Source organism: Ricinus communis, chromosome 10, assembly GCF_019578655.1.
Source record: "Ricinus communis isolate WT05 ecotype wild-type chromosome 10, ASM1957865v1, whole genome shotgun sequence".
Lineage (NCBI taxonomy): Eukaryota > Viridiplantae > Streptophyta > Magnoliopsida > Malpighiales > Euphorbiaceae > Ricinus > Ricinus communis.
In genome coordinates this window covers 12,299,209-12,321,297 of record NC_063265.1, presented here as the reverse complement: position 1 = coordinate 12,321,297, position 22,089 = coordinate 12,299,209, and the positions used below count along the sequence as shown (strand labels likewise).

General features: G+C 36.4%; 5 protein-coding genes across 10 annotated transcripts; all 5 read left to right on the top strand.

Moving 5' to 3' along the window:
• Positions 1 to 2,189: 2,189 nt before the first annotated feature.
• On the top strand, positions 2,190 to 4,682 carry LOC8285581 (serine/threonine-protein kinase ZRK1). 6 transcript variants are annotated; one of them, XM_025156174.2, is made up of 4 exons: positions 2,194 to 2,792; positions 2,932 to 2,988; positions 3,073 to 3,175; positions 3,680 to 4,682. In XM_025156174.2, exons 2-4 carry the CDS (start codon positions 2,950 to 2,952, stop codon positions 4,081 to 4,083), a joined length of 546 nt encoding a protein of 181 aa, XP_025011942.1. In that variant the 5' UTR covers positions 2,194 to 2,792; positions 2,932 to 2,949; the 3' UTR covers positions 4,084 to 4,682. The 6 variants fall into 6 exon arrangements, 5 of the variants coding, with proteins under 5 accessions (XP_025011942.1, XP_025011941.1, XP_048235779.1 ...); XM_025156173.2 differs by having other exon boundaries at positions 3,623 to 4,682; XR_003078117.2 differs by lacking the exon at positions 2,932 to 2,988 and having other exon boundaries at positions 2,190 to 2,792; positions 4,319 to 4,682.
• A 1,178-nt stretch (positions 4,683 to 5,860) lies between these two features.
• On the top strand, positions 5,861 to 8,489 carry LOC8285578 (non-functional pseudokinase ZRK2). The gene is made up of 2 exons (XM_002512348.4): positions 5,861 to 6,012; positions 7,457 to 8,489. Exons 1-2 carry the CDS (start codon positions 5,861 to 5,863, stop codon positions 8,487 to 8,489), a joined length of 1,185 nt encoding a protein of 394 aa, XP_002512394.3.
• A 1,846-nt stretch (positions 8,490 to 10,335) lies between these two features.
• LOC8285576 (non-functional pseudokinase ZED1) lies at positions 10,336 to 11,382 on the top strand. Its single transcript, XM_002512346.2, has one exon. It carries the CDS (start codon positions 10,336 to 10,338, stop codon positions 11,380 to 11,382), a length of 1,047 nt encoding a protein of 348 aa, XP_002512392.2.
• Positions 11,383 to 12,405: 1,023 nt separating this feature from the next.
• On the top strand, positions 12,406 to 13,839 carry LOC8285575 (non-functional pseudokinase ZED1). Its single transcript, XM_025156184.2, has 2 exons — positions 12,406 to 12,485; positions 12,563 to 13,839. The coding sequence occupies exon 2, from the start codon at positions 12,640 to 12,642 to the stop codon at positions 13,633 to 13,635; it is 996 nt and encodes a 331-aa protein (XP_025011952.2). The 5' UTR covers positions 12,406 to 12,485; positions 12,563 to 12,639; the 3' UTR covers positions 13,636 to 13,839.
• Positions 13,840 to 15,177: 1,338 nt separating this feature from the next.
• On the top strand, positions 15,178 to 21,953 carry LOC8285574 (sucrose nonfermenting 4-like protein). The gene is made up of 13 exons (XM_015715133.2): positions 15,178 to 16,038; positions 16,189 to 16,276; positions 17,024 to 17,200; positions 17,969 to 18,076; positions 18,181 to 18,240; positions 18,459 to 18,548; positions 19,310 to 19,444; positions 20,162 to 20,306; positions 20,374 to 20,547; positions 20,651 to 20,714; positions 20,804 to 20,873; positions 21,112 to 21,229; positions 21,353 to 21,953. The coding sequence occupies exons 1-13, from the start codon at positions 15,929 to 15,931 to the stop codon at positions 21,442 to 21,444; spliced, it is 1,431 nt and encodes a 476-aa protein (XP_015570619.1). The 5' UTR covers positions 15,178 to 15,928; the 3' UTR covers positions 21,445 to 21,953.
• Positions 21,954 to 22,089: the final 136 nt, after the last annotated feature.

Sequence of the window (22,089 nt, the reverse complement as noted above, 5' to 3'; positions counted from 1 at the left end):
AAACTTCATAAAGCAAGAAAATAATTCATTTTTTTCTTTTAATAAATATACCCAAGTGGTGCGAGAATGGTCATCAATAAAGGTGACAAAATAGCGGAAGTGATTATAAAAAGTAACGGGGGCAGGTCCCCAAACATCGGAATGAATTAAATCAAACATTTGATCAGATGTAGTAGAGGAAATAGGGAAAGGTAATCGAGTATGCTTGGCAAATTTGCAAATGTCACAATAGCTAGTATTGATTTTGAGAACAGAAAAGCTGATTTAAAACATGATCGGATGGATGCCCAAACCACTGGTGAATCAAAAAATCGTGACTGACAGGATTGGATGAGACTAGGCACTGATTGGGAGAATTTATGAGGTAGTAGAGGCCATTCTCGAAGTGGCCTTCACCAATCATCTTCCCTATGATTCGATCCTGAAATGAGACTGAAGTTGGTGAGAAAATAACATTGCAATTTAAATCCTTGGTGATCTTACCAATAGATAATAAATTCAATTTCAAATCTGGTAGGAGAAGAACATTGTGAATATCATTATGACACAATTTTAAGGAGCCAAAACCAGAGATTTTGGCTCGATGTCCATTAGCGATGGTCACATGACTGGAATTAGTAAGGACAAAATTTCACAATTTTGTGGCGTCCCATTTCATGTGATCCATTGCCCCAGAGTCAAGAATCCAATTTAAGGGATTATTTAAGCAATTCATATAATTTTGTGATACCAAACCTGATCCACGAGAATATGGAGGCTGAATAATTGACTGAAGCTGAGTAATAAGTTGCGAAATTTGGGATTTTTCAGTTGGAGAGGGGTCAGACCAATTGAGGAAGTCGGACCCGGTCGGGTCACCTGAACCGGATTGGGCCGGTTCGCTCCATAAGGATCGGGTCGATTCACTGTTCATGGGCCGGGTCAAATTAGTGTTGTTGGGTCGGGCCGGATCAAAGGAGTTGGGTTGGGTTGGACTATGAGAGTCGGGTTGAGTTAAGTTATAAGAACCCGACCCACTATATACCGACCCGACACATGTTTCCTTACCAGAATCGTCCCCTTAATAACCACTAGGGTTATTTTTGTTTGACATACCCATGCCGCCAAACTTGTTTCTTCCTTCCTGTCTCCCGTTTCTTCCTCTGTCATTTTTGTGGATGCTTGGCCGACGCTGCGGATGGAGGTGGCAACAACGCTCTTGAGTGTGCCCCTGCCGTTGGCAGTGACTGCACCTCTCGGCGTTAGCAGGCCCTCCTCGCACTCGGGCTGCATCGCGGTTTTGCGAGAGGTAAGCGTGTTCTGTGTTCTCTAAACCACCTGTAGTCCCTATCGTTGCTCGTCTTGTTTCCTTTTGTTGGATTATTGCTATGGCAACATCGATGTTAGACAGGCTATTTGATAACAGAATCTGAGATCGAAGGGCTTTGTAGCTCGAATCGAGCCCCCCCAGGTAGGTATATACTAGATATTGCTCTTCTCTTCTCCGTGCTTCCTCTTGGTCTGTGGTAGGTGGGAGGTAACTCTGGAGTTCCTCCCACCGAGTCAGGACTTCAATAGCATAGCTCGTGCTTGTCCGAGTTCCTTGTCGTATTTGGGACGGTTCCTGTTTCAAATAGAAAATATGAGCATAGTTTCGGTCATGCCCATACAGGTTTTTGACTTTGTCCCAGATCGCCTGTGATGAAGCCAGTAGCATGCACAGTCTGGCTATCTGAGGCTCCATGGCGTTGGTGAGTAGTGACATGACCTGGTGGTTAGTCGTCTGCCACTCTTCTGCTGCTTCAATTTCTTCCTTCGATGGCTCATTGGGGTTATTAGGCTGTGGCTTGCATCGGGTCCCTGTGATGAACCCTAATTTTTTTCTACCACTCAGGCTTATATATACTGCTCTTGACCATTCAAAATTATTCTGGTTGCCTTTTAATGTGATATTGGTTAATTTGGTAATGTCACTGTAAGACATGGCTATGAAGAGTTTTGAGTGATTGAGGCTGGGTAGATGATGGCAGGATCAAACCTGCTCTGATACCATGTGAAAAAGATGAAAGTGATTGTTGTATTGAATTCTGATGATTTACAGATTAAGATTATGAGTTCTATTGAATGAATATGGCCCTCATATATACAATTGATGCTAACGGTCTTATAGCTATGTACTTAGATCCTAAACTCTATGATAACGTTCTTATTCCTTGATCTAGCATTAGTAGAAGTGACATTTCTTCCTTAGGGAAGAAAGGTTGCTCCTAATGTCAGCTTGGAGGCCTGTGATGATAGCAGGATCTGAGGCCATGACCCTCAGTCTTTATCTGCTGGTTTATACATGATGTGTTATGCTTTTGTTCTTCAAGAGCAATACATGAGGCTGAAACACCTTTTTTCCCTGAAAGCTAAAGGGAGAATTTCATATCCTCATAAATTCTCTATGAACCTTTTCAAGATAGTCGTTCGATTTCCTTTTTATGTATAATAGAGATTAATACCATCAACTTTTACTATAATCATATGAAAAGTAATTGCAGATAGTTGACTTGGAAAAATCTGGTGGGATTTCTTTAATCTACAATTTCAGTAAGCTGCCTTCTTGGATAACCTAAGAAAATTTAATTAAATCCGTCTACTTATCACAATTAAAATAATACGTAAAAAGCTTTTGTTAGCCGCAACTTCTCATTAGTTCTAGTATGATGCCAATCATTTTGATCATCAAATTCCATTACTAAAAACTGCGTCTCTTTTCTGTCTCTTCTTTCTGCTGCTTCTCCGAGATCAAATAATTTGGCTACAAACAGGTACATCTTATGTTTAATTCATCCTCAATTATGTTTTGCTTAATTGAATTTGCCACTCTATAAACATGAACCTTTTAGTCATAAAATTTCTCTCTAGTTTATATTTATAAATACCAATTCTAACCATATTCAATATTAGTGCTGATTGATCCATATTATGTCTCCTTGGTCTGAAAACAAGAAAGATTGGAAAAGGGTACAAAATAGAACGTATACTTTTCGTTTTTTTATCAGCTCAAACAGTAGAGTTGGTATATTTATGTGTGGTTTTGGTGGACAGGCAAATATGTTTTCATGCTTTAAAGGCAAGAAGGATGAAACAGTGCTATTGAGAAACGGAAGCAGACTATTAGAGAAGTCGATTGCCTTAAATAATGGCAGAGGTAATCCTATCCGTTGCTTCTCTGTTAAAGAGCTTCAAGATTCAATAAACAGTTTCTCTGAAAATAATGTTGTTTACAATGATGGATCCTATAAAATGTATAATGTTCTTCTATGAGATCGTCCAGTAATTGTGAAAAAGTATTATTGGGCAAGTGATATGGAGGATCCTATCAATGACATTGTGTTTGCATCAGAAATGAGCGTGCACAAAAATGTTCTGAAATTGTTAGGATGTTGTTTAGAGTCAAAAATTCCCATTCTAGTTTTTGAATGTGCACAGAAAGGAATTCTGAAGGATTACTTTTACAAAACAGATAGTGCAAGTTTATTGTGGCAAATTAGGTTGAGAATTGCAGTTGATGTAGCTAGTGTAATTTCTTATCTCCATAGTGCATTTCCAAGACCCATAGTTCATAGAGATATCACACTCTCAAATATCTTGCTAGATGAAGACTATATCGCGAAAGTGACTGGTTTTTCACTATCCATGTCAATTCCCGAAGGTAAAACTCACATAGAGGATGAAGTTGTAGGAACTCCTGGGTATCTTGCTCCTGCATACTTCAAAACACTAATGTTCAATGAGAAGATTGATGTTTATAGTTTTGGAGTACTTCTTCTGGTGCTTCTAACTGGCCAACAACCAATCCTTCATTCTCCGACAACTACTGCACGTTACAGTTTGGTAAATTTTGTCAAAGAAAAAATAGAGGATGAGAGGTTTGATGAGATAATAGACCCCGTAATTCTTGAAGAGGGGCCATGGCCTGAGAAAGAGCGACAATTAGAAATCTTTTTAACACTTGCCATGCAGTGCACTCACGAGAATGAAGAGGACAGACCAGAAATTACTGACGTGGCAAAACAACTCAGGCATATTTATCACTCCCTTATTTCTAATTGTTAGTTTGTGCCCTCATCAATAATATGTCTGCTTCCTACATATTTTCAATCTCTTATTTTATTACTGATATGTAAGCATTTTCGATTGCGTTTGATGGTTCTGAATTGTTGAAGTGGGATGGTACTTTTGCTGGAAATATTAAAAGAGAAAAATATTTGTTAGTTTGTATCTCCAGTGAAAAGATTGAGAATGTGTTATATAATTGGTCACTGAACCTAACTGTTCATTGTCATTCCAGACTTTGCAGCTGCTAAGAGTGTTTCTTGCAGAAGCAGCGCAAGGTGGAATATGTTTCTTCCGTAAGGATTGCCTTAATATAGTAAACCAGAGCATGTATTAATTCTACTGTTGCTGTAGATGTTCAATCTGATAATGAAGGTTTGATCTTGAATATGCAAAACAGCTTTTTTCCCTGTACAAATGGCCATATTATAGCAAGAAAAGTTCCGATATCAAGGTAAGTGGTTCAGTAGACAACAAAAGCATCAAACTGTTATTCATAAGCAACCACAAAACCATAAATAGAGTTTTGGTGGTATGATATATTTATATACACATTGTACATGTTTTCTTATGTTAATAATCTTTCTTCTTCTTCTTTATTTATTTATTTATTTTTATTTTTTTTCTTCAACAAACTTTGGATTTCATTGCTTCCAACGATGCCATTACAAGCATCAGAAGATAAAAGCAACCACCCTCAACTGTCTAGGGGGATTACACACCCGATCTGAGCCACACAATTTTTCAGAATAGCATTTGCTACAAAGTCAGCTTCAAAGTTGAAAGATCTAAGAATATGCCTAAACACAAACAAAGGGAAGTTATTACAAATAAGAGAAATCTTCAGAATTATTGCATCAATTTCCTACTGCACAACCCCCGAAACATCTTTAACTGCTCTGATCACCTCCTTTGCATCTGACTCAAAAATGGCAGAAGAAATGCCCATATCCTTTGCTAGCAGAACTGCCTCCTTTAGTGCTAAGACTTCACCAGCAAAAGCTTAACTAGCAACCAACCGACGAGCGATGCCCTTCACCACTAGCCGTCATGATTTCTGACCACTGCAGCAATCCCCACATACCCTTCCCTAATGGAGAAAGCAACATCAACATTAAATTTCAGAGTGTCCATAGGCGGATTCTGCCAGCCATTCAGACCAACAGAGTTATCTTCCATCTGGGACCGAGATGAGGCCTCTGGGAACAGAGAGGGACAACACTTAAATTCCAGGCAGCTTCTAAGAGCTCCTACGGATGCATCAACCGAGCTCGGGGCATCATGCTTAAAAACTAATGCGTTGCGCATTTTCCATATTTCCCAACACAAGAACATAATGTGGTCCAAGTTCTTACCATGATCCAGATTACCAAAAAAACGCACATACGCCCTTCCACCAGATTGAGACAGACAAGAAACCAATTAGCGAAGGCCTATAACCCAAAGCCTCGAAAACCAGACTTTCTTATATGAATTTTGTTCCTTATTTAAGAAATTTCAAAATTAGATCCTCAAAATTAAATTATGAAGACAAGAATGAGGATGATCATAATTCACGGGTTATGTCTCAATTTTACTGCGCTTATCACGGCAACTCATGGATAGTCTAAGGAGTCGTCTTTAAATGAGTTGGAAAATATATTAGCAAACATGAAACTTTAGACAAACAAATGTCTAAAGTATCAGTCAAAGAAGAGGAGAAAGCCCTCTTCAACAATAAAAAGGATAAGGTTCCATATACTTGCGAGATCAAGTGGAGGAAAATAAAGCAGGAAGGATGGCAAAAACATCATCAAGAAAGGAGCTGAACAAAGGGGAGCTCACCACAACTATCAATCATAAGACAAAACCAGCTATCGCAAGAATGGTGAGTGCTACAACTGTAGCAAACGAGGTCACTATACTTGAGATTGTCGATTTAAATGTCAGGTAAAGTGATATGGAATATGCTGGAGATTGCGATACAAGGTGTTCAACGACAGGATATGTGTTTTGCCTTGGATCGGGGCCTGTTTCTTGGTGCAGGAAAAGACAGTATCATTGTCAAGTACTGAATCAGAGTATCACGCAGTAGCTATGGCAGCTCAAGAGTGACATGGATGATGCAGCTTATGAAGTATCTTCATCAAACTATTAATTACTTGGTGCAGTTGCATTGTTACAATTAGTCAGCTATTTACATTACTGAAAATTCAGTGTTCTACGCAAGAACCAAACACGTAGAAATACATTATCACTTTGTACGAGAAAAAGTCTTGTATAAAAAAATAGAAATAAAGTATATTAAGACTGAAAATTAAGTTGCAAATATATTTACTAAAGGAATCAGTAGTATAAAATTTGAGGATTTTAGAGGGCAACTTGATACAGTGAGTAGACATATATTAAAAAAGAGTAGTCGATGAAAGAAAATATTAAAAATCACCGCTTCTCTCTCTCTCAAGTTCTAGAGAATTCTCTCTCTAGAATTTTCAATAATTAAAAAAAGAAGAAGAAAAACGAACTTTTACAAAGTGGATAATAACCAACTCCACAAATTATAAAAGGAGCTTGCTCCTTAATGTGGGTACATGTACCAAAACCAAAAAATTAAATGTGAAGTTATAATTGAGGTGTGTGCCCAAAGTGAGTGTGAGTATGAGAGGAATGTGTTACTGTGTGATAGTACAAATAATTTGTACTAAAGATTTATTTAATACAAGAAATTTCTTTTTGTACAGTTAAGTCCTCTCCTCCCTTTATTCATGGATATATCGAACCTTCAAACATTTTGCTGGACCAACAGTACGTTCCCAAGCTCACTGATTCTTCTTTATCCACACCTATTCCTAAAGTGAACCCCATATAGAACATGGGTAGGGAATAAAATTATTTATCGTATATGTCTCAATGTATTAAAGGTACAAATAGGACAGGCCCTCAAGTTAAAGGGGCCTTCCACGCTGCTGTTTAACATTTGTTGCCTTTAAACTGATGGCATTTATGTTAAAAGAATCTTTGAAAATGAACATGGCATTTCCACTCTGTTTATGTTTTGCCATTATGCAGTCGAGTTTTAGATAATGGATTAGATGGCTAGACATACGAAGCAGGAAAATTTAGAAGCAGCGGAAGTTCCAAGAAAGCTGCTATGTGAAAAGTGGAAATTCCTTGTTGACTTATTCATACGCGTTTCTGCATTTTTGCTATTTATCAGAATGTGTCTATGGGCTAAAATTATTGTCAATGGGCGAGACTTTCATTTCTACAAGCAACCGATTTCTGGTATTATTATTATTATATATATCTAGCACAAGCGTTTACATCAAGTAGATCTCTTTCTATCGCTCCGTACTGTATTATTGCATGTATCTTTTTCTTTACATTCTCTTAGAAAAGGCAAGATGATGAAGTGTTTGAGATCCAAGAAAGATATGGAAGTGAAAGAAGCATTCTTGATAAATGGAAGCAAGCTATTAGAGAAGTCGGTTGCCTTTTGCAATGGAAGGTGTAATCCTATTCGAAACTTCTCATCGGAAGAGCTTGAGAAAGCAACAAGAAACTACAACGAAAAGCAAGTTCTAAAGCTGGACGGCTACTTTGAATTATACAAGGGATTTCTTCAAGATCGCCCAGTAATCGTTAAGAAGTTTCTTGAAGTAGGAGTAGAACAATTAGCAATCAATGAGATTGTGTATGCGTCCGCGATGAGTGTGCATATAAATTCTATCAAGCTGTTGGGTTGCTGCTTAGAAACTCCATCTCCGATACTAGTTTTTGAATCTGCAAAGGAAAAAACTCTTGCTGATCGAATTATAGATCGCAACGATGACCATTTTGAGCCTGTAAAATGGAAATTGAGGTTAAAGATTGTAGCAGATATAGCTAATGTGGTGGTGTATATACATACTGCATTTCCCAGGCCTATAGTTCATAGGAATATCAAAGCCTCAAATATCTTACTGGACGAAGACTATGTCGCCAAACTGTCCGATTTCTCCTTGTGTGTGTCTATTCCTGAAGGTAAGTCCCGTGTCAGGGATATTATGGCAGGGACAATGGGACTCATTGCATCTGAGTCACTGGCTACAGGTTATTTCAATGAGAAAAGTGATGTTTATAGCTTTGGTGTAGTACTGCTAGTTGTTCTGACCGGACAGAGATCATTTGATTTCTCCCGTACAGAAACCGGAGAGCAGTTTCTTCTAGTGAATCATGTGAAGAAACATATTGAAACGGGTGGTTTTAAGGAGATGGTGGATCCCATAATTGTGGCAGAGGAAGCAGGGAATAGGAAAGGGCAGGAATTGGAAGATTTTAGAGATCTTGCACTTAGATGCATTCATGATTCAGCTGAAGAAAGGCCAACCATGATTGAAGTGGCAAAACAACTTAGACATATTTATCTATCTTCTTGTGCCATCTGATCTCAGTTAAGAATATTATTGGTTTAATAAAAGGTCTTCCCGCTGTTTGTTTCTACAATTACTTTATTGTGGCAATGGAAGTGAAAAGTGTTGATTGTTTCTCTACCTCTTTTCAAAGTCTGCAATTACTTGGTCATTTTACTTCTATACAAAGAAATTTATCTTCACTATTGTCGTTATCAAATTTCTAGATGATGTATCATCAAACAGAGAGAAATGAGTATTTCTTGGAATGAATAGAGAGATAAGCTAGCTGACAAGTTCTTAAGTAGGTTTCGTCCATCATATGTTATGAATAGAAAAAAAGAAAAGAGAAACTGTATAGTCTTAATTATAAGTGTCAATAGTAATAAAAATAATTCAGTCAATATTAATAGTATATTTAATAAATAATACACTCTCCCTACTAGGATGCTGTTTAGAATCCGAAATTCCTATTGTAGTTTTTAAATATGCAGAGAAAGGAAATTTACAGGATTGAATTCACAAAACAGACAATGCAAATGTGGAAAAATAGGTTGAAGATTGCTGTTGATGTAGCTAATGTGATTGCTTATCTTCATACTGCATTTACAAGATCATTGTTCATAGGAGTGTTAAAATCTCAAATATCTTGCTACAAGGGATGAAATTTTCATTGTCCATGTCAATTCCTGAAGGTGAAACCCAAACAGAGGAGGATGCTTTAACAGGGACCTTTAGGTATATATAATGCTCCTGAATACGTGTCCGTTCAGGAATATTCAATGAGAAGATTGATGCTCATAGTTTTAGAGTACTTGTTCTAGTGCTTATGACTGGCCAAAAACCATTCCAATGTAATTGGGAAAATATCAAAGAGAAAGTAAGAGATGCAAGGTCTGATCAGATCATAGAGCTCGCAATCGTTGAAAAGGGGTCATGGCCTGAGAAAGAAAATATGTCTCCAAATTGTCCTATTTTTCCAGCTTTGTCTCTTCATCAAGGTAAAGTGCCATGCCAAGGACATTGTGGCAGGGACAATTGGACTCATTGCACTACCCGAGTATTTTTCCACAGGTGATTTTAGTGAGTATTAGATCAGAGGAATGATGTTTATTGCTTTAGCGTGGTGCTCGGTGCATCTGAAGAAATAGAAGAAATAATTTTCTGTTTAATGGAAAGGCCTTTAATCCTGTCATCACACCCAATTTAGGTCTCAGAATGTCCACTCAGGCCCATAAGCCTGAGGCTGAGAGAAGTATCTCCCCAGGCAGACTTGCTTCGTTTGTTGGTTTAGGACTATGCAATTGAATTTCTAATATGATTAGTCATGAATATAAATGAATTTGTAATTTGTAATGAATTAACCTACAGATAAAATAGATAATAAGACATATTGTAGACAAAAAGTGTTCAAATTATAGAAATGCTAAAAGAATAAAAGCCATTATTACTGGTAGGCTTTTGAAAAACAAAAGGGAGCTATTGGTTCAATATTAAGTAAATATTAAGACCTCAAACTTCCAAGTTGAACTGAGCCTCAAGTGCTATGTATATCTGGTTTTAATATATGCACATGCATGTTTGTCGAATTGAATTTGCCATTCTATACATATGAACTTTTTAAATCATGAATCTGGTAAATCAATTTTAAACTATACTGAATACTTGATGCTGATTGATCCGTATGAGAGTTTACAATTCAATTGTTTGGGAAGCATGGAAAAAGAAGATAGATATGGAAAAGCGTTTGAATGAATGTATAATCTGATTTTGTCTGTCTTTTGATAAGCCCAGACACTAGTCGGAGTTGGTATATATTTGTAGTGTGCGAATTTGTTGGTTTGGTGGGCAGGCAAAAATGTTTTCATGCTTTAGAGACAACATGGATGAGAATGAGACAGCGCTAATGAGAAATGGAGGAATACTATTAGAAAAGTCGATTGCCTTTAATAATGGCAGAGGTAATCCTATCCGTTGGTTCTCCGTTGACGAGCTCCAAACTGCAACAAATAGTTACTCTCAAAATAATGTTATTTATGAAGGAGGATGGCATACACTTTATAAGGGCTTTCTGCGAGATCGTCCTGTAATTGTGAAAAGATACCGTAATAATATTCATGAAAGAGTTTGTCCTATCAATGATATTGTGTTTGCGTCAGAGATGAGCAGGCATAAAAATGTTCTGAAATTGCTAGGATGCTGTTTAGAGTCCGAAATTCCCATTCTAGTTTTTGAATATGCTGAGAAAGGAAAACTACAGGATTACATCTACAAAACAGATAGTGCAAGTTTTCGACCTTTATTGTGGAAAAGTAGGTTGAAGATTGCTGTTGATGCAGCTAATGTGATTGCTTATCTCCATACTGCATGTCCCAGACCCGTTGTTCATAGGGATATTACACTCTCAAATATCTGGCTAGACGAAGACTATGTAGCAAAAGTGACGGATTTTACAGTATCCATGTCAATTCTTGAAGGTGAAACCCACATAGAGGATTTTGTTCTAGGAACCTGCGGGTATGCTGCTCCTGAGTACGTCCGTTCAGGAATATTCAATGAGAAGATTGATGTTTTTAGTTTTGGAGTACTTCTTCTAGTTCTTCTGACTGACCAAAAACCATTTCAAGGTAATTGGGAAAATATACTAAAGGATGCAAGGTTTGATGAGATCATAGGCAGCTTAATTGTTGAAAAGGGGTTATGGTCTGAGAAAGAACAACTGGAAACTTTTTTAACCCGCACGCGGCAGAAGCTTGACTTGACCATAGACCCCATAATCGTTGAAGAGGGGCCATGGCCTGAAAAGGAGCAACAATTGAAAGCTTTTTTAATGCTTGGCGTTCAGTGCATTGACCCGGATGAAGAGAATAGACCAGAAATTACTGATGTGGCAAAACAACTCAGACATTTTTATCTCTCTTATTTCTAATTGTTAGTGCTTCCCTCTTACAACAACATTTTTCCCCATTCCTTCATCTTTATCACTTTCTGATTTGGTTACCATGTCTATGTTAACAAGCATTTCGAATTTTCTCTCTGCTCTTCCTGAATAAACTAATCCAGCTTCATATTATATAATTGATCACTAAACTTAATTTTTCTCAGAGTCTACTAAAATCCTCAATCTTCGTTGAGATTGTAGCAGATATAGCTATTGGGTAGTGGTGTGTGTTCATGTTACGTTTCCCAGGCATATAGTCGATAGAAAAATCAGAGCCTCAAATATCTTACTGCATGAAAATACGTCTCCAAATTGTCCTATTTTTCCATATGTCTATTCATCAAGGTAAACTGCCATGCCAAGGACATTATGGCAGGTTCTTTTAATGAGTATCAGAACATAGGAATGATGTTTGCTACTCACTGATTTTGACCAAACCGAAATCGTTTGATTTCTCTTGTAGAAAATCTTAAACAGGAGATGGATTTTCAGGTGAATCAAATAAAGAAGTACAATGAAGTGGACAACAGGGCATGGACAGGAGCAGCAACTGGAAGCTTTTAGCACTTAAGTTTACTATTGGGATTCTTGAGAAATTATTTAGATTACTGTTTATTCATAATTAAAAAAAATTAAACTTCATGGACGGAAACTAGAGAAAAACTTTTATTTGTGAGAGGTCAAACTAGCCATGAACTATATAACTGTTTCTTTATGCTCGTCGCAAAGACAATAATTCATCTAATACGAGTGCTATTGATTATAATCAAGAATAAAGACAATATTAAATCCTTGACAGGCATATCTATCAATATCTGATACATAATCATTTGAGATGTAATTATAAATAGTTGACTTGGAAAAATCTGGTGGGATTTATTCAATATACAATTTGCAAAATTAAACTACTAACCTAAGGAAATTTTTAATTAATACAACTTGGTCACTTCTCATGATTAAACAAATCCATGAAAAGCTGTGTTTAGCCGCAACTGGTTGACCATCAATTCCATCAACATAACTGCATCTCTTTTGTCTCTGTTCTTTCCGCTGCATGCTTCTCCAAGATCAAATAATCTGGCTGCAAACGGGTAATCATCTTATCTTTATTTCATCATGAACTATATATCTAGTTTTAATATAATCTGATTTTTCATCTTTTGATCAGCTCAAGACATTAGACAGAAGTTTTTGGGTATATTTACAGTGTGTGAATTTATGGTTTGGCGGACAGGATAGGCAAATATGTTTTCATGCTTCGGAGACAGCAAGTATGAGAAAGCGCTAATGAGAAATGGAAGATCCCTATTAGAAAAGTCGGTTGCCTTAAATAATGGCAGAGGTAATCCTGTCCGTTGCTTCTCCGTTAAAGAGCTTCAGAATGCAACAAATAGTTACTCTCAACATAATGTTTTCTACATTGATGGAACATGTCGCCTGTATAAAGGTCTTATCCGAGATCGTCCTGTAATTGTGAAAAAGTATGATTATAAACATCCTAGCGAAGACCCCGTCAGTGACATTGTGATTGCATCAGAAATGAGCGTCCACAGGAATGTTCTGAAATTGTTAGGATGTCGTTTAGAGTCCGAAATTCCCATTCCAGTTTTTGAATACGCAGAGAAAGGAACTCTAGAGGATTACGTTCAGAAAACAGCTTTATTGTGGAAAGATAGGTTGAAAATTGCAGTCGATGTGGCTAGTGTGATTGCTTATCTCCATACTGCATTTCCAAGGCCAATTGTTCATAGAGATATCTCGCTCGCAAGTATCTTGCTAGATGAAGACTGTGCAGCTAAAGTGACGGGTTTTTCCCTATCTATTTCAATTCCTGAAGGTGAAACCCACATAGAGGATGAGGTTGCAGGGACCATTGGGTATGTTGCTCCTGAATACTTCATGAAAAGAATGTTCAATGAGAAGATTGACGTTTATAGTTTTGGAGTAGTCCTTCTGGTGCTTCTGACTGGCCACGGACCAATCCTTCGTTCTCCGACAACTAACGAATCTCATGCTTTGGTAGTTTTTGTCGAAGCCAAAATAAAGAATGAAAGGTTCAATGAAATCATAGACCCAGCAATTCTTGAAGAGGGGCCATGGCCTGAGAAAGAGCAACAGCTGAAATCTTTTCTAACGCTTGCCATGCAATGCACTCGCAAGGATGAAGAGGATAGACCAGAAATTACTGATGTGGCAAAACAACTCAGGCATATTTATCACTCTCTCATGTCTGATTGTTAGCTTGTAACTGTAAGTTGTACCCCCCCATCCACATTATTTCTGCTTCCTTACACATTTACTATCTTTGTCACTGGTAGCAAGCATTTAGAATTGTTATAATTTGCACCTCCAGTGGAAAGATTGAGAATATGTCACAGAAACTGTCAGTTTTGATTCGGTGAAAACTGTAGTCTTAATGGACAAATATCATTCCAGACTCTGTGCAGCTGCTAAGATTGTCTGTTGCAGAAGCAGGCAAGGGCAGAGGATGTTTCTTCCATAAGCAATGCCCTTACCAGCAACATGTTAAATGTTAAATTATTATTAATTGATTCTCTTTTAAAATATTATATATTCTCTTTCAAATTTATTGAAGCAGTGAAACAAAAAGGTCCTGTTGCTTTCCAAAAATGATTGAAGAAGAGATATTGGGAGGGGGGGAAAAATAACAGTGGGTGTAATCATTAGATAGGAATCTGGGATTGAGGAGGGTAATGAAGGTCTATTCTTTGCCCTCTAACTACCAGACCTAATCACTTGAAATCACTCTTTCAGACGATTCAGGACATTCTTGTCCTGAATGCTGACACCTAAGCACATTTTCTCTTTCACTTTTTATTTTTATTATTTGCCCTTTCACTACAGTTTGAGGCAATTAAATTTACTTGGGTTTGGCTGTCATAATCAAGTAAAAAGTATCAACTTGGTTAATCATTAGTAATTATTATTCAAAATATTTATAAATAAAACACACACTTTACCTCAAATTATCAACTAAATGTTCATGCTGTCTTTTTGAGATTAACTGTTAAGCAGGTTGTCTTTTAAATGTTGAAATAATTACATAAATTAATTAGAAAATTCTGGGAGTTTAAAGGATAAAACAAATACTTATTTCCTTATATTCAAAATCAATATATTAGAAAAAGAAAATGAAAAGGCAGCCAGCCACCTTTTCTCTTCCAATAGTGGCGGAGATGCATAAGAATGTTGATTAGACATGGCAACCCTTTATATAGTAAAACACATTTCAATCACAGGGGCCAACTTAACGATTACTTCATCAACATTTGATCTAATCAAACTGCCAACCCAAATTCCTCAATTTTGCAACATCTTTCTTTTTCTCTAAACATTTGATATTATTAAATGGGTATCGAGTATTTGCAGGTATTCCATATCTGCAAATAATAAATTTGAGTTTTTTTTTTCAAATCCATGATAAATATTAAAAATAAATTAAATACTATTCAGAATTTGATTAGGTATTATTATTATTATTATATTTTAAATTATCCAAATCATTGTTATTTCTAGATCATTAATATTCAATGAATTAATAAAAAAAAAAAGGAGCAGATTTATATAAGAAAAAAAATAATATTTGACATAATCAGGCATTTCCTAAATGAATCTATAATTATTGCTTTCTCTAAAACAAGAAAATTCCATGTAACAATGCTTCCCAGATATTACTGCGATGAGTAATTATTTTTTACCCTCTTTACTTTTTTCTGTGCGCTTTTTTCTCTAATATATATATAAAAGAAGAAAAAGGAATTTGGTAGTTTGTGTTCTTTTTCTGTTCAGTTGTTAATTCATCAGATTCTCTTCGCTCTTGAAAAAATAAATAAATAAATAAAACCAAAAAAGAATCTCTTTTGAGATCCAACAATTACAATGTCAAATTTCCCTTAAATCTATCCTCTTTGTCAAATTTAGGGTTTTCCTCTCTCTATTTTTTCTGTTATCCCTAATCCCTCTCTAAATTACCACTGATTCCGCTCTCTCCTCACTCAATTCCTTTTCCACTTTTCGATTTTTAAGTTCCCAGATTCGATTCAGCTTGAAAGTTCGTTTCTTGAACCAGATCAAAGCTTGATTTGAGACTAATTTTAGTGAATTGTTTGTGGGGTTTTGGTTTCTCTTTGGTGTTTGAATTGCTCAATAGAAGGAGCTGTGATTTGTGTTGCATGTAGGGAATTCTTGAGTTTTGAGCTCAAATTCAGTGCCTTTGCGTTGAATGTTAATAACGAGATTAATAAAGGTTTGGTTTTGATAAGTTTTAGGGTCTGGTTTTTGATTTGGTGGTACTCCATGTGTAAGAAGTCAGGGGTCCTCTGCTAGATTGTGGAGGATCCCTATTGGTTGGTGTACTATTTTTCCTAATTAGTATATTTGAAGAGGGTACTGTTAGCAATTAGTTTATTTGGATTTTTTTTAGACAAATCTATAAGGGTTTTGCATAATTTACATTTTGTGTGTTAGTATTGATTATTGGGTAATATTTACATAAGTTATTGTCTGGAGGGAAATGTTTGGTTCTGGTCAAGATACTGGTCATGGTAGTACTGGAGTGCTTCCTTTGCGCTTTGTATGGCCTTATGGGGGGAGGAGTGTGTTTCTGAGTGGCACCTTCACTGGGTGAGTTACTAATTTGATATATTCTTATGTTTTTAAATAATTTTGAAGGATTAATTCTGTTAGTGAATGTCTACATGGTTTTCTAGTCTTCAGTTTTCTATTGTATTAGATGTATGATACCGGTTTTGAATGAAATTGTTTTATGGACAGATGGACTGATCACATACCCATGTCCCCTGTGGAGGGTTGCCCCACTGTTTTTCAAGTTATCTGCAGCTTAACCCCAGGATATCATCAGGTTAGTTAGTTACTATGATAATATTATTAACATGCTCAACTCAGCTTGTCAAAGCATAATTAAGCTATGCACATAGTTAAATTCAGTGTTATTGTATTGCTTGAAATATTTTCATTGCACGTATAGAATCATAGTTGTTTGGTAATGAGTTAACACTTATCAAAGAGGACTTATATACCTAACTTCTGTTTAACTTTTTTTGGCATGGAAAGAAAAAATATGAGATGCGAATTTTTTATTTATTGCCAAAGCGCCATCAGATTCTTTTACATTACAGCGAATCTGTGTAGCATAATTGCTTGTGGCAATAGTGCAGCAGGTCTTTAAAGTACAATTAAGTCTTGTACATATGTATAGGCATAAAAATGGAAATACCAAACATTGGTCTTATAATAGAAGGGTTCTGGCCTGTGGATTGGGTATCTCAGTCTTGGTCATTGTTTTGAAGTTATGTCTAATTTTCTTAGTATGATAAATGATAATACTTTTTTGTAAGAGTTCCAACTTGCTGCAGAATCAAATTATGTTTCGGCAGCTTGATCAGACTTGATGTAACTTTTATGGATTTCTTTTTAATTTTGGTACAATGTTAATTACTGGTATTGATAGAATGTTAAACGCATTGCATGTTGACATGTTGGTAATTGTTTTCCATGTTAGCGTGCTTACTCTTATCTAATCCACCAAATGAATGTTTATTTCTGGCATTTTTACTGATAAACAGATTTTGTGTCCCTTTACATGCAGTACAAGTTTTTTGTTGATGGAGAATGGCGATATGATGAGCACCAGCCCTCTGTCAGTGGGAATTATGGGGTAGTAAATACTGTTTTCTTACCTAGGGAACCAAATATGGTTCCACCAATTCCTAATTCTGAGACAGCTGGATCGAATATGGAGCTGGATGAAGTTTTTTTGCGTCCGGTAAAATTTTAAATACTCATATAACCATATCATCTTGTCATCATAAATTCATCTTTATCACGATTGTTCCATGTATTCTTTATACCTTATACGATAAGGATTTGTAGTGGCTGGTTTTTTGGTTGGATCTGTTAGTATATATACACTACATGTCTTAGTTTACATCAATATGCACATATGATATGTTTCTAATATTCTTGCCTCTTCATTCTATACACACATGGTTCACTATAGACATGCATGCAAGCATGTCAAGTCTTTGGATTTTCTTGGAGGAATATGAATCTACAAATAGGAAAAAAGGAGGGTAGAAAGATAAAAGCAAGAAAAAATAGAGAATCAGAGATGTGAAGGAATAGCAGTACTATATGGATTATTTCAATTAATTTTAATTAACAATTTGCCAAATCAATTGGTTGAGATGTCTGTGGGTAAAGGAATCCTGTGACTTTCTTGTTTTGTCTCCTCTCTTTGCTTAAAGCCTTGCTTCTGACTTATTCTTTTGGGGCCATTACAAGAAAGTAATGGGATTGAGTCCAGGCAAGAACACTTTTTCTATAAAAGAATTTTGATCTCTGGACAGGGGATAGTCATAACACTAAATTTTACTGAAGAAATGATATTGAGCCACTGTATTCTCTTGGAAAAACATGTCAGATAAATGGGAGGACCTTTCTGCATTTTAGACTTGTAGTTATCGCATCTCTCTTATTCTATGTCTTTTTCTTTCATATGATGTTGGTCACATTGTTTGGCGATGCTTCTCAGGAAGTATCCCCAAGGGGATCAGAGGCGGATTTGGAGGTCTCTCGACATCGTTTTTCTGCTTTCTTGTCTACACATACTGCATATGAGCTACTTCCAGAGTCAGGCAAGGTTTGAATGCTTTACCTTCTTCGGAGATATTCTTTTGATCATCAGTTTATCTTCATTTGTTTTCATTTGACATGCTCATATTTTACATTGTGTTACCTTTATAGGTTATTGCCTTGGATGTTAATTTACCAGTTAAGCAAGCATTTCACGTTCTATATGAACAGGTACAGGCATTAGTACAACATTTACAAGCACATGCTTTTGTTCTCTTGAAATCAATCCAAAGTGCCTCAGATATACAAGGCCGACGTTCCTTTATTTTTCTAAAATTTCTGAATTTATCATCTTTTTGGCCGCTCATTAATTCTTCATGCACTTTTGCCAAACGTGTTGTCGATGTTGGCTCAGCTTTTTTTTTCTTAAATATTTAATCTACTTTCAGGGTGTCCCTCTGGCTCCTCTGTGGGACTTTTGTAAGGGCCAGTTTGTTGGAGTTCTTAGTGCCTTGGACTTCATCTTGATTTTGAGGGAGGTGTGTATTTTGCCTCTTTTGATTATTTATCTTTTGCAATAGCAATAGGAGAATTTATGATCTGAGATTTGAGAAGAATATGAACAGTTATGATCTTACTTCAGAAAATAGAATGTATGCAAATATGAAATGTGTGTCTTGGTGAAATACAAAACTATAACTCCATTGAGGTCTGGAATGCCTGTATGGCCTGTCATTTTCTGTGGTGATATCTACAGTTATCCCCTAAAAGAAGTTCAAATTGATTATGCCGTCGTTTTTACTGTTGTCTAAATGGGTGAATGTTTGGCAAACAACTGCAATTTAAAATATTTCTCTTCATGTACATAATTCGTTTTCATTTCCTGTGGAAAAATCACTAAAAATGGTATTTTTTTCTTGGCCATACTTGAAAAGGCCTGCTGAAGGTTCTTTACTTGAATTAGAACCCCATGTTGCTTATTATTCCGGCTTACAGTTTACAAGCTAATGGAAAAATGGTTAAGTTAGCATGCATGATAGTTTTTTGGCCACTGTTATCATGCTTTGACTACCAAAAGTTTTTGTGGCTTTTAGGTGGCTTTTACCATCATAGTTAATACATAAATATTCCCCATGTAAATTTTCTTATGTTCACGGATACACTTGTTGAACTTGCATCACACATGTCCTTGTAAGCTATGAAACTTGAGTTATATATAGAATATCTAGATATTTTGTTGTCTATATTCTGCATTTGTGCTCTTGGAGATCTTTAACATCTATAAAGCCATGAATTTCAGCTTGGGAATCATGGATCTAATTTGACAGAGGAAGAATTAGAGACGCATACTATATCAGCTTGGAAGGAGGGTAAATTACATCTTAACCGACAGATTGATGGTGATGGGAGAGCATATCCAAGAAGTCTCATCCATGTAAGTTTCTTCCAAAGGTTCTTTCTGAGATTCTCTAGATCAAGGTTTCAAATAATGGTACGGTGGACCATATTGGTATTGAAAATGCTGCAACAGTAATGGACTGAATCCCACAGTATTGGACCAAAACAGCACTGCTATTGTGAATTTTTAAGAACATTTCCCTTTTAAATGAGTAAATTTAGAAAAATATTGGCTAAAGACTCTTTAGTGAACCGTCTCATTCTTTACTGGAAGTAAAAGGAAGAGAATGAGTTGGAAAACAGAAGTAGAGTTTGAAAAACTTAAGGAAATTGAGTTGTCACCAAATCCCCTATAACATATTGGAAGGTCAAAATCCTCTTACGAAATGGGCAATATGTCACGTGTTGGCCATTATTTAAAACCATGCTCTAGACTGGAAAATAATCTTCCCTGTAAGTTCAAATTTTTCCCGAGCATTTTATAGGACTATTATTGTAATATATGGCGACATCTCATTCTAAAGCTTCATAATTCTTTTGGGCTCTTTAGTTGATGTCCATGTGGCTTTCCAGGTTGTAAATAAGGTAGGCGGTTTTAATAATTGGCCAGTTGACTTGAAATGCTCCTATCAGATGGTAGGCTTAGCACAAACAAGTTGGATAAGAAATAGACCTTTTGGAGCTCATTCTTCTTTTCTGGTATTTATAATCTGCCATATCACTGGGTTATCTCAACGTCTCCTGTAATATGCAGGCTGGGCCGTATGATTCTCTGAAAGATGTTGCTTTAAAAATTTTGCAAAACAATGTGTCAACAATTCCCATTATTCACTCTTCTTCACGAGATGGTTCATTTCCACAGCTTCTGCATCTTGCTTCTCTGTCTGGAATTCTAAAATGTAAGGTTTCTTGATTAATTGCTTGGGGGTGTATAATGTGTTTACTAACATATGGACCTGATTCCAGGCATATGCAGGCATTTTAGACACTCTGCCAGCTCTTTGCCTGTTCTTCAACAGCCAATCTGTTCGATTCCTCTAGGTACATGGGTTCCAAAAATAGGGGAATCAAATGTACGGCCGTTTGCCATGTTGCGTCCTAATGCTTCCCTTGGTGATGCACTATCTCTGTTAGTTCAGGGTGAGTCACACTGAAAAAGGATTCCATTACTTCAAAAATTCTATCAAAAGTGATAGTATATGATTTCTCTTTAGCATCTTATGCTTTGTATGGTTTATTGCAGCTGAAGTCAGTTCAATACCTATAGTAGATGATAATGATTCACTCCTTGATATATATTCACGAAGGTAACTACAGTATATTCTTTTCCAGCATCCTATATTACTGATGCATGGGTAAGCCAATGGTGACACCTTTTTTGCTGTTTCCATGATAGTGACATTACTGCTTTAGCAAAAGATAAAGCTTATGCTCAGATTCATCTTGATAAAATCAGTATTCATCAGGTAATCTTGGAATTGTTTTCTTGTACAACTCTGATATCAATTGTACTGACATTCTTGCCAATGCCTCAACCAACAGTGAGCCTGCACAGGCTTCCTGATGGAAAAGGTTTAACTTTAAGAATATAATCAGGAGAGCATTCAATAAACTAAAAGTAACTTGGAGAATAATGGACTACATTTGTGGATGCATATGCGTTATAGAAAACTCATTATAGTTATCCATCTTTTTCTAAACTAGGCATTGCAATTGGGACAAGATGCAAATTCGCCATATGGATTCTTCAATGGACAGAGATGTCAGATGTGTTTGGGATCCGATCCTCTACACAAAGTGATGGAGCGGTTGGCAAATCCTGGTATATTCTTACTAAAGTAGTCTTCATTGATACATTACTGAAGTTGATGAGGAAGATGCAACACTTATTTTCTTTTTTGTGGTACTAATGTTTGCTAATTGCTTTGTTGCATGATACCTTCAGGGGTAAGGAGACTGTTAATTGTAGAGGCTGGCAGCAAACGTGTAGAAGGGGTCATTTCAGTGAGTGATGTGTTCAAGTTTCTGCTTGCTTAGCTCAGACATAACCATGATCCAAGTGAAATTGTTTGGTTTGGTAACTCTGGAGAAGGTTCATTTCTTTCATATTTGTTCTGTTAAGTCTCTTCACTGGAAGGGCCTCATGCTTATGAGCCCTGCCACCCTCCTAGGGTAGAAAAATTCAGAGAGCAAAAAAGAATTTGTAAATTGAGAGTATTCAAATTTTCCCCCTTTAACCAAATTATCAAGTCAATTGTGCTCCTGGAGCAGCTGCCAGCTGCCGTGTTTAGTGCTAACAGAAAATGAGGCTTAAAGTACAGTAATCTGCACATGCTATTGGTGGGATGCGCATTATCAGCTTATAAATTCTACCGCAGGATTACTCTTATTGATTAATATCCCTGCCTAAGTTCAATGTTCCAGTGATCTTGTAATTCTTCAAATTATTAAATGTATATCATATTGCGTATAGGAACAACGAAATTGAATTTGCTCTCTTGGTGCAAAAGAGCCATCTCAAAGACTTGCGAGCTTGTTTACTACTATGATGGATGTGCAAATATCACCTAGCAAACTTATTTTTATTGTTTATTTCTTGCGAGCAAATGCAAAGAATCCATGAAGCTTCATATGGACGAGGCAACTGTATTTCTTTGATAATCTTTAATAATATCCCTGGAA

Bases quoted from the DNA above. Each gene is read 5' to 3' on its own strand.
- LOC8285581 (XM_048379821.1), top strand. From the start codon at position 3,334: ATGGAGGATCCTATCAATGACATTGTGTTTGCATCAGAAATGAGCGTG.
- LOC8285578 (XM_002512348.4), top strand. From the start codon at position 5,861: ATGGCAAAAACATCATCAAGAAAGGAGCTGAACAAAGGGGAGCTCACC. The intron at 6,013-7,456 runs GTAAAGTGATAT...ACATTCTCTTAG, and splicing joins ATTGTCGATTTAAATGTCAG to AAAAGGCAAGATGATGAAGT.
- LOC8285576 (XM_002512346.2), top strand. From the start codon at position 10,336: ATGGATGAGAATGAGACAGCGCTAATGAGAAATGGAGGAATACTATTA.
- LOC8285575 (XM_025156184.2), top strand. From the start codon at position 12,640: ATGTTTTCATGCTTCGGAGACAGCAAGTATGAGAAAGCGCTAATGAGA.
- LOC8285574 (XM_015715133.2), top strand. From the start codon at position 15,929: ATGTTTGGTTCTGGTCAAGATACTGGTCATGGTAGTACTGGAGTGCTT. The intron at 16,277-17,023 runs GTTAGTTAGTTA...CTTTACATGCAG, and splicing joins TAACCCCAGGATATCATCAG to TACAAGTTTTTTGTTGATGG. The intron at 20,307-20,373 runs GTAAGGTTTCTT...ACCTGATTCCAG, and splicing joins TCTGTCTGGAATTCTAAAAT to GCATATGCAGGCATTTTAGA.